Genomic DNA, 14,562 nt, shown 5'->3' with positions numbered 1-14,562 from the left:
TTCTATGCATGAAAAACCAACCTTATGTCTAACTCTGCCCTCCTGGGGAGGCAGGTAAATTAAGATTCAAGATTGTATCCGGTGGTGAGGTTCCAATTTTTGCGCTATTGGTTTGTGTGGTTAGTTTTTTAGTCATCATTATTCCAAATCCACTCGCATCTGTATTGCCAAGGCTCACGTTTATGTTAAATAGGAACTTATTTACTACAGGTTATGTGTTAGCAAATTATTTACAAAATATATGGCTATGAAACAGATGAATAGATGATATACAGAACATAACTGTAGCTGCATTCATGGAAGTGGACTGAGTCAACCCCAAATGTTTGTGCTACCAGATCAGGCTATCTGAAAATATTGGTTTCCTGGCCTAAAATGCACCAAACCTTCATATCATTGTTTTTTCTTTCTTTTTTTTTTTTTTTAACAAAACTCAATCATGTTCTGCAAATTTTACTCTAGAAAACAACTAAATAAACCACACATGAATAAATATTTGAACTTATCAAGAACTCCAAGCATAAAATCTTTTACGAAAATGACTGAACCCAAAAAGGGTTGATATGCTACAAAGCAAAACCAAATTGTCTCCAAATAAGTTCACCATGCCAAGACATGTCCTTCATGTTGATTGCTGACACTTCTCTCCATACTTCAATCATTTCTAATTCCAGCGTTGAATGGGTAATGATCTTCATGCACTCAAGCTTCGATTTGTACTGCCTATGGGCATATCTGCCTCTCGGACAAAATCTCAAGCCCCCAACATCTGTGCAAGATGCAACACCACCAGCATCATAGAGACTTTTCTGCTAAGGACACCTTGCTCGTTTTTGTCACATTCTTGGACACCTTACGGAGGTATTCATTGGCAAGTTAGTAGCCCCAATTGTACCCACTGACTGGAGGAAGCACAGACATGGCTAATTGTAAACATGGATTGAAACAGTGAACATATTTTTGGTATTCAGTACTGAAACCAGGAATGGCTGAAGTATGCTAAGAACTCTGCTGCCACATGACATGGGTAAACCTCCTTAGTGAGAAATGCAAACAAACGAGTTTAGAGCATGCTCAACTCATCCCATCATATAAATGTCATAGTTACTTTTCCTTTCTCTTTAAGGGCTGTATGGATTTGTGAAAAGATACCCAGTCACTGCTCTCTTCATAGGTACATGAACCTAGGAGGATAGTCTCATGAATACAGACACTGCATTATGCCTCCAAAAATGTAGTAATGTCTGAAATGATTTCTTGGTGTCATAATAGCAGAACAGATACCATATACTTCACCAGCACATGGATTGAGTATTGAAAGATAGTAGAATAGTATATTATTAGATGTACTAGTATATTGAAGAAGTGCAAAGGTGGCCAATTAAAGACGTGGATCAAAACGGTGAACGCTGAGCTGGAGCTGGTATACAACGCATGCATTTATAGCATTCATATAAATCTAAATTAAGATTTTGAAGCATGAAAACCTTTACCAGAATGACTTGATACGGTTGACAAAACAACTAATCCTTTAAATATCTCATATGAAAATATCTAATAAAATTTATTCTTTATTATCTTTATTTACAAGTTATATTATAATATATTCTCCCAAAACTTATTGCAATAATTAGTTTTTGGAGAAAAGTTCTGATGTTTTTGTGGGTGAGCAATCAAACTGCCTTTTCTCTTTGAAATATGGAAATACAGTCCATATTTTGTTTTGTAAATGGAGATTGATAATTTGTGTTTAGATTATTTACCCCTCCTTCTCCGTAATGATTATTTTTATAATCTTTCGAACTTTGTAATCTCTGACCATCTTGAAATAAATATTTTTGAACTTGGTAATCTTGATGTTAAACTTGAACTTAATTAAATTTTGAATTTATTTAATCAACTGGGGAGATTGCTAGTCACTTATCAAGAAGGTCACAATATTGTATTTGGATCATGTAAAAACAGACTATTTGATAATAGTTTTAACATGTACATAGGTGTTCTGTGCACAGGCCGTGATCATCCCACTCGTTATGCTGGTCCAAAGTTGTATAATGCAACAAAGGACTTCTCATCCCAAACAAAACAAGCCCAGTTTATAAAGAAATTAGCTGTATATACCCAGCATTGGCAGATGAATGTTTTAGTTCCATACTATATAAGATACACTCAATATCGATTTTCCTGAAAGTAGATTACATGTTGGATTTATGGAAGTGTAAAATACATCAATTTTCGTCTACGAAAATTAAATGGGAAAGCGTTTAAAAGGGGAAATAACTTTCACAGCTGAAATAAACTTCTATTTTAAAATGTAACTGGTGTAGGCTAATAATAATAATTGAAAATAAATAAATCAACTTTAAATAATATTTCTAAATAGAACAATTAAAACGATTCTATTACAATAATTAATAACATGGGGCTAATTATTAAAATAGATTTTCTTTAATGTAATATGCAAATGAGATTATTCATTGCATGTAGATTTCCTTTGAATAAATAGTATGCATAGAAATGATGCTGGAATGTAAATGTCCGTTTTCAGTATGAAAATTAATTTGTGAAACAGTGTATCTTTTGTACATATCAATCAAATTATGATCAAACAGGCAGGAATATGACTTTATTATAATACAAGATTTAAGCAAACAAGGACGCCTGGATGGTCTGCAGAGTTTTATAATAATGACAGATAGCTGACAGATGTTTTTTTTATTCATTTTTTTTTTTTTTTTTTTTTTTACAAGTGGTATTTGTTTTCTTGGATTGAATGGCGAACTTGCAGAGTTGTTTGATTCAGTCATCACTGCAATAAAGAAATTCTTCCTCGAAGCAAAAACCATAACTTCAGTTTAAAAAAAAAAATAACAGGTATTTATTTATTATTTGTGGAGGTGGTGGTGGGGGGGTCACAAGTGATACTTGTTTTCCTAAGTTGAATAGCAGACTTGCAAAATGAAAGTTTTACCCAAAACACTTTGCCCAGAGAATGCACATTAACTCAACAGATCGTGAGCCCCCAGAAAAAACATCTCGTCAATCGTACCCTCCCTCCGGTCCCCCTGCCACCCTAGAAGGCCAGCTCTAATTACGTCTACTTCCCACTCCTTGACCCTTAACTGGAAATCTTAGATTTTGGTTTTTGCCAGTGGTCACCGTTCAACCACCCCAAAATTAACTACTGGAGACAAGTTTGATAGTCTTCATTCAATGTCTGCAGATAATCTTGGACATTAATTTTCTCACATGGCTTGATGATAGCGTGATTTTCTATTTAATGAAATTTTTTTTTTTTTTTTTTTTTTTTTTTTACACAGTGATAACCACTTATCAAGGCCCGGAAGCCACTCAGGGATAAGGGTTATTGCAAGTACATCACGTTAGTGAGGAGATTTTATGAAGTGTTTAATAAGGGGGGCGGTTCATTAGGAATTTGTTAACATTAGACTTGAAGACATCCAAGTTGTAGTCCGGAAGGAAGCAGGCAGACGGAACAGAGTTCCACAGGCGTGCAGTTCTAAGAAAGAAGCTTTGCTCATGAAATCCGCGTTTTGATTTAGGCATAGATATAGAGTGGGGGAAATTTTTCACAGTGGATTCAGCTAGACGGGTGTTTTTCATGAAAGATTGGCGAGGGGGGACCAGTGATTGGAGTTCAGACGAGCACCTGCCATGAAAATAACGATAAAGCAAGGATAGGCTCGCAACGTCTCTTCTGTGGGAGAGTGGTTGCAGGGTAGAGAAAAGGGCATCCCCCACTAAACCACGAAGTCTATTTTGTACTCTGTCAAGGCATGATAGGCTGTTTTTGGCAGCTCCTGCCCAGATATGGCAACAGTATTCCATCCTTGGCCGTACTTGGCTTTTATATAGATAGAGAATTGCATCAGTAGTGAGATATCTTCTGGAGCGGTAGAAGGATCCCACCATCTTTCCTGCGACCTTGGCAACAGACTTGATGTACGTGTTCCATTTCAGATCAGGAGTAAAGGTCAAACCCAGAAGCTTGTCAAAACACGGGGCCTCACCCAGACGAGAGCCATCCATCACAATTGATGCCAGCTGGGGATCAGAGCGTTGATGATGTAAGGATAGGAGTTTGGTTTTGGATGCATTAAAGGTAACTAGCCACATCTTCCCCCACTGAACCACGCGCTCGAGATCAGAGGAGAGAGAATCCGAGAGAACTTCGTCATTTACAGCCTTTGATGTGTTGCCGTAGATGGTCGTGTCATCAGCATAGATGTCAACGAATGATTTAAGTATGTGTTTAGGGAGGTCATTGATGTAGATCAGGAAGAGAGTTGGGCCCAGGATTGACCCCTGAGGGACTCCAGCATTTATATTGCAGGCCTCCGATTTTTGTCCATCTACCACTACTCTTATGAGCCTATCGGAGAGAAATGATTTAATGATTGAGAAAACATTTCCAGTTATACCGTAGCTGGAAATCTTGTGAAGTAGACCCTTATGCCATACTTTGTCAAAGGCCTTTGATATGTCAAGAGCAATTGCCCTAGAAAGGAAGCCTTTGTCAAGAGATTCACTAATCCTGTGGGATATAACCGTCAGCACATCTGCGGTAGATCTTGCAGAGCGGAAACCATATTGTGTGTCACTAAGAAGGTTATTCCTGCTGAGGTGGTTGACTATTTCTCTATTTAATATTGATTCCAGTAACTTACTCATAACACAGAGAAGGTTTATTGGTCTGTATTGAGAGGGAGATGACTTATCACCTGAATTCTTAAATACAGGGCAAACTGATGAGGTCTTCCAGGGGGTCGGAAAGCACTTCTCCTTAAGGCAGCGCTTAAATAGTTTCGTAAGTATGGTAGCAAATTCTGGTTGAAGCTTTTTTAACACTATAATTGGGATGCCATCAGGGCCAGTTGCTTTACTGGAATCTAGGTTTTTTATTAGCTTGGCGACCTCTTGCACGGATATTTGTATGTTACCTAGCTTGTTCTGTGTTATAGGAGGAAATATGGGGAGTTGATGGCCTTTGTCGCATAGAGTAGAATTAGCTGCAAAGTTCTTTGCAAATAGTTTGGCCTTGTCTGACGCTGACGAGATAACCTCTGGTCCATTGATAATGGTTGGGATAGAATGCACACTTCTGTTCAGGATCCTATATATTTGTTATTTTAATCAAACATCTCTTAATATATTAATATATCCTATATAATATTTGTTATTTTAATCAAACATCTCTTGGGTGGCTGGATTCCATCTAGAGTAATTTTCAATTTTCTACCACCTTCCTTCTTAGTTCAAAAATTTAATTCAGTAAAGTTTTCATTCTTTTAGTGAAATACAAGTTAAGACCCTATATCAAACCCACCATATTGACGAGTGGCTTTTTTTTTAAAGATAGGACAATCTTTATATATGTGTAGCAATACATAATATAATGTGCATTATATAAAAAAAGCATCGACATTAAAAAATAAATTGTTCATCGCTGAAAATAGTAACAGAACTAGAAGTAACCTGAAAAACAACTATAGACGACACAAGAGAAAGAATTTATAAAGGAAAAAGATGAAATTTTGTGCACATCCAATAAAAACAAGCTAAAAAAATAAGTTATTACAAGTTGAAATTGAAAGAAATTTTATTGTATTTCTGTTTTCACACATTAAACTTCCTCATTCAGATATTTTTATTGCTAATTGTGTAGTTTGAATGGAAACAGCTTAAGAGTACTGGTTTTTGTTTTATATTAGTAAAACGTCTTACGTCCAGTCTACTCTACTATTTTATTACTCACCATGATGGAAAGGGGTGCTAGTAGCAACAAAAAACTGTTTTCTGCCTTGTCTTGTCTTTAAAATTCTCTTTATGTATAAATATAACATAATGTTTTTTATTTTCATAGATGCTGCTGCTACTGCTGGCCAAAGGTGCTACAATTAACGCTTTCGATAAGAAGGACCGGCGTGCCATTCATTGGGCTGCCTTGATGGGTCATGTTGATATGGTACAGCTTTTAGTGGAACACAATGCTGAGATCAACTGCCGTGATAAATTAGTAAGTATATATTGTCTTGGTGGAACAAGCTGATGACCGAATCTAAATTAACATATCACTCAATAAGTTTCAAGCCTGACATATGTCTGGCTATACTAATTAATAAATTTATAATTTTTTTTTATATTATATTATTTTCACATGGCATTATATTATTTTTATATCATATTCATATAACATTACAAGTTGATTTTTTCTTTTTAGATAATTGTTATTTTATCAACTTGCATGAAAAGAGATTTGTAAAAGATGCTTAAAACCGTTTGAATTTTGCAAATACCATCAGTAGTTCAAAAGTTATGAGAATTTTAAGTGCCAAAATTTAAGCTTTTCTGTGGACATTTTTCTTCAGAAAATTTTGCCACCATTTATTTTTCAAGCTATTCTCATGAAACTTGGCACTCTTATGTAAAATTGTGGGCTCTTTCTGATTATGCAGTCAAATCTGATGTATCTCTTTACCATAAGCCATGAATTATAAATTTAGATGTACAAATTTCAATTTTTTTTTTTTAAACTGGTGCATGGTATCATACAGTGGGTGTTTATTCATGAACAAAACTAAGTATGATAGTGGTATTTAAATATGGCTTTATTGAGTAGTTATTTACCTGCCTCCTCACCAAAGGAGAGCTTAATCTTGGGTGTAGCCATTAAATGCCTAGAGCATTCATGGCCAGTATTTACTACTCCCCTCAAAGAAAAGAAAAAAATTGAGTAGATATGAATTAATCTTGGAAATAAATTGAAGAAAATTTTTCATATAGATTTTGGGTTTCTGTAAAAGATGGAAATTCTCATAGTCGACCAGAACTTATGCGTTTTGGGACCAGTCCAATTTTCAACTTTGTAAATCCTCTCTATCTGGCCCAAAATATACCCCTATTTTCTGCGATGCAACCATAAATTGTACTCTACACGAATCCTCGATGTAGCTTTCACAGTACCAGGATACAAGGAATCCTGATAAACAACAACTATATATTCACCAGTTGTTGGTAATTTTTGTCATTTCTATTCAGTTGTTTTACTGAAAATTCAACTATATAAACAAAGAAATAAAATGGTAATTTTTTATCTTGTTTCCACCTAAACATTTAAAATGTTTTAAATTTTATAGGTTTTAGGGTATGCTGAAAACGAATATCGCATTTAAATTTTGTGCAAAAATTCAAATGCAATATTTGTTTTCAGCATACCCAAAAATCTTTAAAGGTAGTCATTTTAAAGAAAAATGTTGAGGTGGAAACAAGGTAAAAATTTACAGAATGTGTCACAATGAAATTCTTTATCGAACTGCTCATCCTCAGTTTAAAAAAAAAAAAAAAGTTTTGTTTTACAGATTAAAAAAAAATGGTCTTGACAATGAGTTAAAAATAAAATAAAAAATTATACAAAATACTAATAAAAACCTGCCCATTAAATGTCGCAAGGACATTTATTGGTTGGGTTTCTAACAGTATTTTGTATATTTTTAAGTCATTGTCAAGATTTTAAAGACCTGAGATACCACGTGGCTATTTTTCTTGTGCTCGTGTAACTCTTGACATTAATTTTCGAAATAAACAAATATTTTTCATTAAATAAATACACTAAAAACTTATCCAACTATGTAGAAGAGTAACTTATCTTGCCTTTGGTAATATTTATTTGGGTGCTTATGCACTTATGTTACTGTGCTATTTTTCAAATTAAATTCAAGTTTCACAATATCTTTTTTTTTTTTTTTTTAAATTTAATTGTTAGGTGAAAGTACAGAATAGTTAACAAAACCCCCTTCCCTCCTCATGTTAAGAATGGGTTTCTAAATAATACCATTTTTTCAGCATGGTAGCATAAGTGCAGAAGTACCTTTTTTTTTTTTTTTTTTTTTTTTTTTTTTTTACCACTAAAAAACAATTCTCCGTTAAGTACAAGTAAGAAGTTATAAATACCATAACAGAAACGCATGTGCTTAGTACATTTTGTTATTTTTTAACGCTTTTAGTACGTTGTACTAAAAGCGTTAAAAACAACAAAATAGTTTTGGTTTGGTATTGTTTGGAAATCAAATTTGAAAAACTTGAAAATAATTTTTTTAAATTGACAAACTCAGAATAAAAAATGAAACTGCTTTTTGCGCTTTCGTTTTGAAATCAGAAAAAACAATTTTCTATTTTTAAGAGAATACAAACGAAACTCGTTAATGCGCTGACTTTAGTCAGCTCAGCGCTGGTCTGCGCATTAGTGCATAGCGAGCTGTTTTCCCGTTAAATTCTATATTCTGTAATTTCTATAAAAGATAACATTTTAAAGAAATTTCCACACAATAATTATCAAATATTTACATATTATACATGAAAATTATTCTGAAACTATTATCTATATGAAAGTATACCGATTTAACTTAACAATTTTGAAATATTCTTTGTTAACTTTGCTCGGTCATAACTTCGCTTCCTGTGGTCATAAAAATATAAATCAAAGTCCGGTAGAAATGGACTTCTATGCTTATATAGCCTGTAAAATTTCAGCCATATCCAATCAAATTTTAAGTATTTAGACTAAAAATTGGCGGAGGAGTTTGGAGTTTTCAAAGGTGAAATTGTTGAACTTTGACCTCTTGGCAGCCAAATATCTGGCCGAAAATTGATTAAAAAGATTTTCCCAAATCTCAATACCCCTTATGTCAAATATCGAGTCTGTAGACTGAAAATTGATAGTAGTTTGGTAATGAAATGTACACACACACAGACAATTTCACTTTTCTAGATATAGATTATATTCAAATGGCATATTATTTTTATATTATATTCACATAACATGTGTCAAAATTCAGATTATTAGTTTACAAAGTCAACACATCAAGTCAGATGATTTGCTTTCAGCACTACATTTGCTCAGCTTAAAGGTTATCTGAGGATGGATTAGTTATGTTTGTAAGGTCATGTGGTATCTTCATCCTCTTGGATAAAATGTTGAAGGAACATTGCCTAGATAAGGAAAATTTGTAAGCATGTGATTAGGCAAGATTGCACAGAATTTGGAGACCGTCGACCTGCGAAAGTGTGAGAACTGTTCAATTTGTATAATATTCGTAACGAAATATGCGAATCAGCAAAAAAGTTTTGCTTGACTAGGCAAAATGAAAGCAATATGTAATTGCGACTTTATTGAGCAATTATTACATATATAAAAGTAGCACTTAGATTTTCACCATAAGATTGAAGAAGAAATTTGATGGTGTATATACTAGAGTTGCTCTTGGAAACAACACATCACAAGGAAGCAACTATAGATACCTTCCTCAGATTCCAGCTCTGATTACAAAGAAAAGAACTAGATTTGTTTGTCACTGTTGAAAAACAATGAAATTGTCAACTATCTTCTTTTGTGGATGCAAAACAAGAGTATGGTTCAGTGGAGAGACTGTATAAAACAGTGATCCGGCAACTAACACAAGATTCATAATGCACATATGAAGACTTACTAGTGTAAGATAACAAAATGTGAACATCTTATGTATGACATAAAAATGGAGATCCTTACTGTTGTGGTTGCAAGGTTGAACAATAATTAGTAAGGAAATACAATGAAGACGCAAACAACAAGATAACGCAATAATAAGTGTATTAAAGAAAAGGTATATTTTCAATATGTACAAATGACGGTGTCGAGTCAGAGAGTCTTGGTGGGAGGACATGTAAGCTCTTCGGCGTCACTTCCGGTGGCATTTGAGTAAGACACACCAAGGTCAACCTAGGCTTGCCATTTATAGTGTTATGTTATTCGCATATACAAATAAGTGGTTGCCACCACAACACTTACCATTCCAGTAATTATAGGAGCAACTGGATTCATGAAAAAGAATTTTAAAAATTATCTGGCAAATATACCCATGAACCAAGTGCAAGAGAGATTCAGACAATTGCATTGAACGGTCAAAATATTAAGATCTCTTGGTTGGAATATATAAAATAGCAGGTGAATGTTTGGCATCCGGTAGGATACCTCATCCCCAGCTTGAACAAGCTAAGAAAATTGAAAAAAAAAAATGTGATACAGGATAGAGTAAGATGGCGCAAGAGTCTGAAGGACATGACACAACCATTTTTTTCAGAGTCTGAAGGACATATGACAACCATTTTTTTTAATAAACAATGTGAATATGACTTGGCCTTTTTGTTAGGAACAGAGTGTAGTATCTGTTCTGATGATATGCTTACTCTTTTCTGTCCTCTGTCAATGTAAAAGAAGTCCTTCTAGAGTGAGGCAATTTTTATTGTTCTAATACAGAGTGCCCCCCCCCACTTTTAAACTTAGATTCCCCCGTATTAAAAAACAATCTTGTGTCTAACTTTGCACTCATAGAGAGGCAACTAAATAGGAACAATGTGAATGAAGATTTTTCAAAACTAAACTTTTTCCAAATAAAATTGGAACCAAAGAAAAACCCAAAAAACATTTTTATCAATTCGTTGCTTTTGAAGTATATAGTATTAATACCACATTTAATGCACAATATTATTTACGAAAAAGTCCTGTATTGTTCCTGCATTGCCTCTCAAAATTTGAAGAACCAAGAAACTCCTATCTCAATCCCTGAACCTCACATTACTATTTTTATTGAAATCTTTTTAACCTTGTGTAAGTAAGAGGACTATTACAGGTGTCAGTGTTAATGTCGAGTGATACAAAATTCGAGTTGAATGGAATAACAGCTAAGGAGGGGGAACATACAGTCTCCACACTTCAGTGAACAAAGTGACATTGAAAACAAGTAAAATTCATATAAAAAAATGGTGCTTCTTTACTTTGATACTCAAGATAAATGCGCTAGTTAAAACAAAAACAAAATTTATAAAAATTAATCCAGTGGTCTATTTTTGTTCTCTGACAAAAGAGGAATTGGACGTAGTAATTCACTCCTGTTCATTTGTTTGTTTGCACTTTTCTCAATAACCATGCTTTGAGGGATTTTTTTTTTCTCCCCCAATTTTGAGCAAACATTAGTCGTCGTGAAAGTAAATTTTTGCCAGAATGGATTATCCAGGACAACTCTGGTTGCCCCTCCAAGGGCCATTATAGGAGTAAAATTGCCCCCAAATTGTTAATTCGTTGGCACTTTTCTCAATAACCACGCCTTGGATTTTTAAAAATTTTGCACAAACATTAGTCATGGGGAAAGTAAATTTTTCCGTCCTGGAGGGGGACCCTGCATGCTCGGCTTTTTTGCTTTTTAGAAACTAAAGTTTCACTTGTATTCATCATGTTGAGTGGATAAGACAGCATTTTGGTGCTTTTCAAGGGAAATGATTACTTCTGAAAAATCGAGACAGAATTGGTGTTGTTTACACAATGTTACACATACAATTGAAATTTGAATTCCTTAAATATTTAAAATCAAATTATTTTCTAAATGTTTTTACCATCGCACATTTTTAATCATCACAAATTGCTATATCCTAAAGTTTTCCAGTTGTTTTAGCTTTAACTAACACATTTATCTCGGGTACCAAAATGGACAAGCACCAAAGAATGAATAAAAAATAAAAAAAGTTTAAACAAAACAAAGAAAATTATTTTCACTATTATCTTTATCTGGTTTTCAGTCTTTATTCTGTCTACCCAACATTTACTGCATAAATTCTCTATATATTACAATGGAACTATGTTATATTAAAATCAAAACAATCATTGAATTAGAAAACAAAAAGAAATAACTAATGAGATGGTTCTTTTGCAAAGCAGTATGTAAATTAGTGAACTATCTGACTTTGCGTACACAATCAATAATATGAGATATTTTTATTGCGTGAGTTTCAATTTGGCATTTTAATCTCACTGTTAGTGAAATTAATGACTTCATTTTTTATATATATATATATATATATATATATACATATATATTCTAATCTATTAAATCGTTTCATTATATGCAAGTATTGTACATAGGTTTTTAAGAATATTAAAAATGTAAATATACATTTATATTAAATTTTTAGGATGTAACAATCCTATGAGAAAGAATCAATTTTTTCATTTCTTTAACATTCCGAAACATAGGTACCACATGCAGAAAACGTATATAACTTGAATTTAACTTTGTTTTCCTTAAAAATTTGGATTGTAAGAAAATAGATAATAAAAAGAATCTGTTATAAAATCTGTCCATCTTTAGAACTGAAAATATAGAATTTTAATGTTTGTTTGCGAAGTTTAAAGTAGCACATTAGATGTTGTTTCACAACGCGTCAGCCAACTATTCCTCTGGCCTTTAGCAGTTTTAATCCTACGCAAAGCCGGTCAGAGGCTTACTTGGCCAAAATGTGGTGAGACGACAACAACTATGGAAGGCAGTAATTGCTGAGGATGCAGTTAGAATGATTTGGAGTTCCTATCCCGTTGCGGTTACCACCTGACGAAGGCCAGAGGAATAGTTGGCCGAAACGTCATGAAACAACTAAAAAAGATGATAATAATCTGGAATAAATAAAAAAAAAAATGCTCATCTCAATAATGAATTCCAATTAAATAATGTGTATAGCACATTAGAGTTTGTTTTATTTGGACTTTTCATACAGTGGTTCTTATTTTGGACATTATTCTCACAACGTTCCAGCCAATGTAACCCCCAACCTACTTCAGGTGCATCTTGTCAAACTCCTTAATTAATATTATCAGTAAACTGCACAGAAGTAATTGATGTTTATATGATCTTCTCTGCATCATTTGTATTATTTTTAAACTCCCCATCCATGTTTTTCATGTTATCTTATAAATATATGTTTTTTAGTATTATTTAGAAAATGAGATAGATGCAAATATATACTAGCAGAATACCTAGCGTTGAGATTGATTGAAATATATACTAACAGAATACCTAACATAGCCCAGGATGTAATGAGATTGATTGAGATATATACTAGCGGAATACCCGGCGTTGCCTGGGATAGAATGAAGTAGATGAGAATATACACAGCAAAATTCCTAGCATCGCTTGGGATTGAATGAGATAGTTGGAAATATATATTAGCAGAATACTCTGTATCACCCTGGATTGAATGATATAGGTGGAAATACATAGAAGCAGAATACCAGGCATTGCCCGGGATTTAATAAGGCAGGTGCAAATAAATACTAACAGAATACCTGGCTTCGCCTGGGGATGAATGAGATAAGTACAAATACAAAATAGACGAATACTTTGCGTCGCCCTGGATTGTATTAGATAACTGCACATATACACTAGCAGAATACCCAGCGTTGCTCAAGATTGAATGAGATAGGGGAGAAAATTTACTACCAATATCCCTGGTGTCGCCTGGGATTGAAGGAGATTGATAGAAATATATATAGAAAATATATATTAGCAAAATTCCTGGCGTTGCTCAGGATTGAATGAGATAGGGGCAAATATTTACTAGCAGAATAATCAGCATTGCTCTGGATTAAATGAGGGTGGTAGAATATAAAGTTTGTACCGTAAATGGCTTAAACAATTTTCTATCTCAAAATTATTTAATTTGTGAAGTCAATTCCGGATATGGCTTAAACAGTTTACGATCTCAAAATTAGATTAATACATATATATTGTTGGTTTACTATGAAAGTTTACTAGGCCAGTTTCTGTAGGGGGTGATCTATATTTTTTTGAATTTTTTGTTATCATCCGGGAATGATGTGACGGTTGTAGTAATGGGTAGAAAGAAGCATGATTATGTTAATTTTAAACGTGCTCTTGCGTTTTCTTTTGGGGTTGGGTTGGAGAGACTAATGTCCGTTTTGAGGTTAAAAAAAAAAAAAAAAAAGTATGTGAAATTGTTTCATATATGTATTTAAATTACCCGTCTTAGTGTAGGTAAAATTATTTTAAGTATGTTGTATATTACCCGTTCTTGCAAAGGTAAAATTATTTCATATACATGCTGTAAATTACTTACCCTAGGTAAGGTACAATTATTTCATACATGTAATACCCGTCCTAGGGTAGGTAAAATAATCTTTTGTTCAAAATAGCAAATGATACATAGACATTAAAAATTCCTCTCTCCTAAAAATAACAAATATTCAAAATCAAATTCAATTTTCTGATTGTTTATACAGTCCTGACCAACGCCGGGTAGCCCCGCTAGTCTAATATATAAAAGGCAAAATGGGCACGAGTGTTTGTGTATGTCTATGAAAGGCTTTTTGCGTCAGCATTCTCCCGTCGGTTAGATTCCGGGATAATTTTTTTTTATACTTCATAGATCGTAATATCTCAGATTCACAAACTATCTTTCTTTGATCGAGTTTTAAAAAATTCCCTTGTTTCAAGTGTTTGTATTTTTTGTATAAAGCGAAACTATTCGAACGCAATTGACACCTCAACGGCCTCAACACCAAAATGAGATTAGTTCTCGGTCAATGGAGGGGGAAACCTTTCTATACTGAGAAAATTTCATTTTTAAGCAAATTGTGCCACATTTTGTTTTCGTGGGAAAACAAATACCGACAGAAAGCTCCAAGCTTACCTGGCCCTCGGCCAGTTTTAAAAGCAATGT

General features: G+C 33.7%; 1 protein-coding gene across 11 annotated transcripts in view; it reads left to right on the top strand.

The window, feature by feature from the left end:
• LOC145263676 (uncharacterized) overlaps positions 1-14,562 on the top strand; it is a 514,716-nt gene that overhangs the window by 198,144 nt on the left and 302,010 nt on the right. For all 11 annotated transcript variants that reach the window (XM_080120559.1, XM_080120558.1, XM_080120561.1 and 8 more), the window contains exon 5: positions 5,885-6,037. In XM_080120559.1, coding sequence (XP_079976685.1) covers positions 5,885-6,037 — 153 coding nt within the window. The remainder of the gene's footprint in view (positions 1-5,884; positions 6,038-14,562) is intronic.

This window comes from Euprymna scolopes, chromosome 39 (genome assembly GCF_053919585.1).
Source record: "Euprymna scolopes isolate OS-2025 chromosome 39, ASM5391958v1, whole genome shotgun sequence".
NCBI lineage: Eukaryota > Metazoa > Mollusca > Cephalopoda > Sepiida > Sepiolidae > Euprymna > Euprymna scolopes.
Note: the sequence above shows the minus strand (reverse complement) of the source record. Positions and strands in the feature narration are given on the sequence as shown.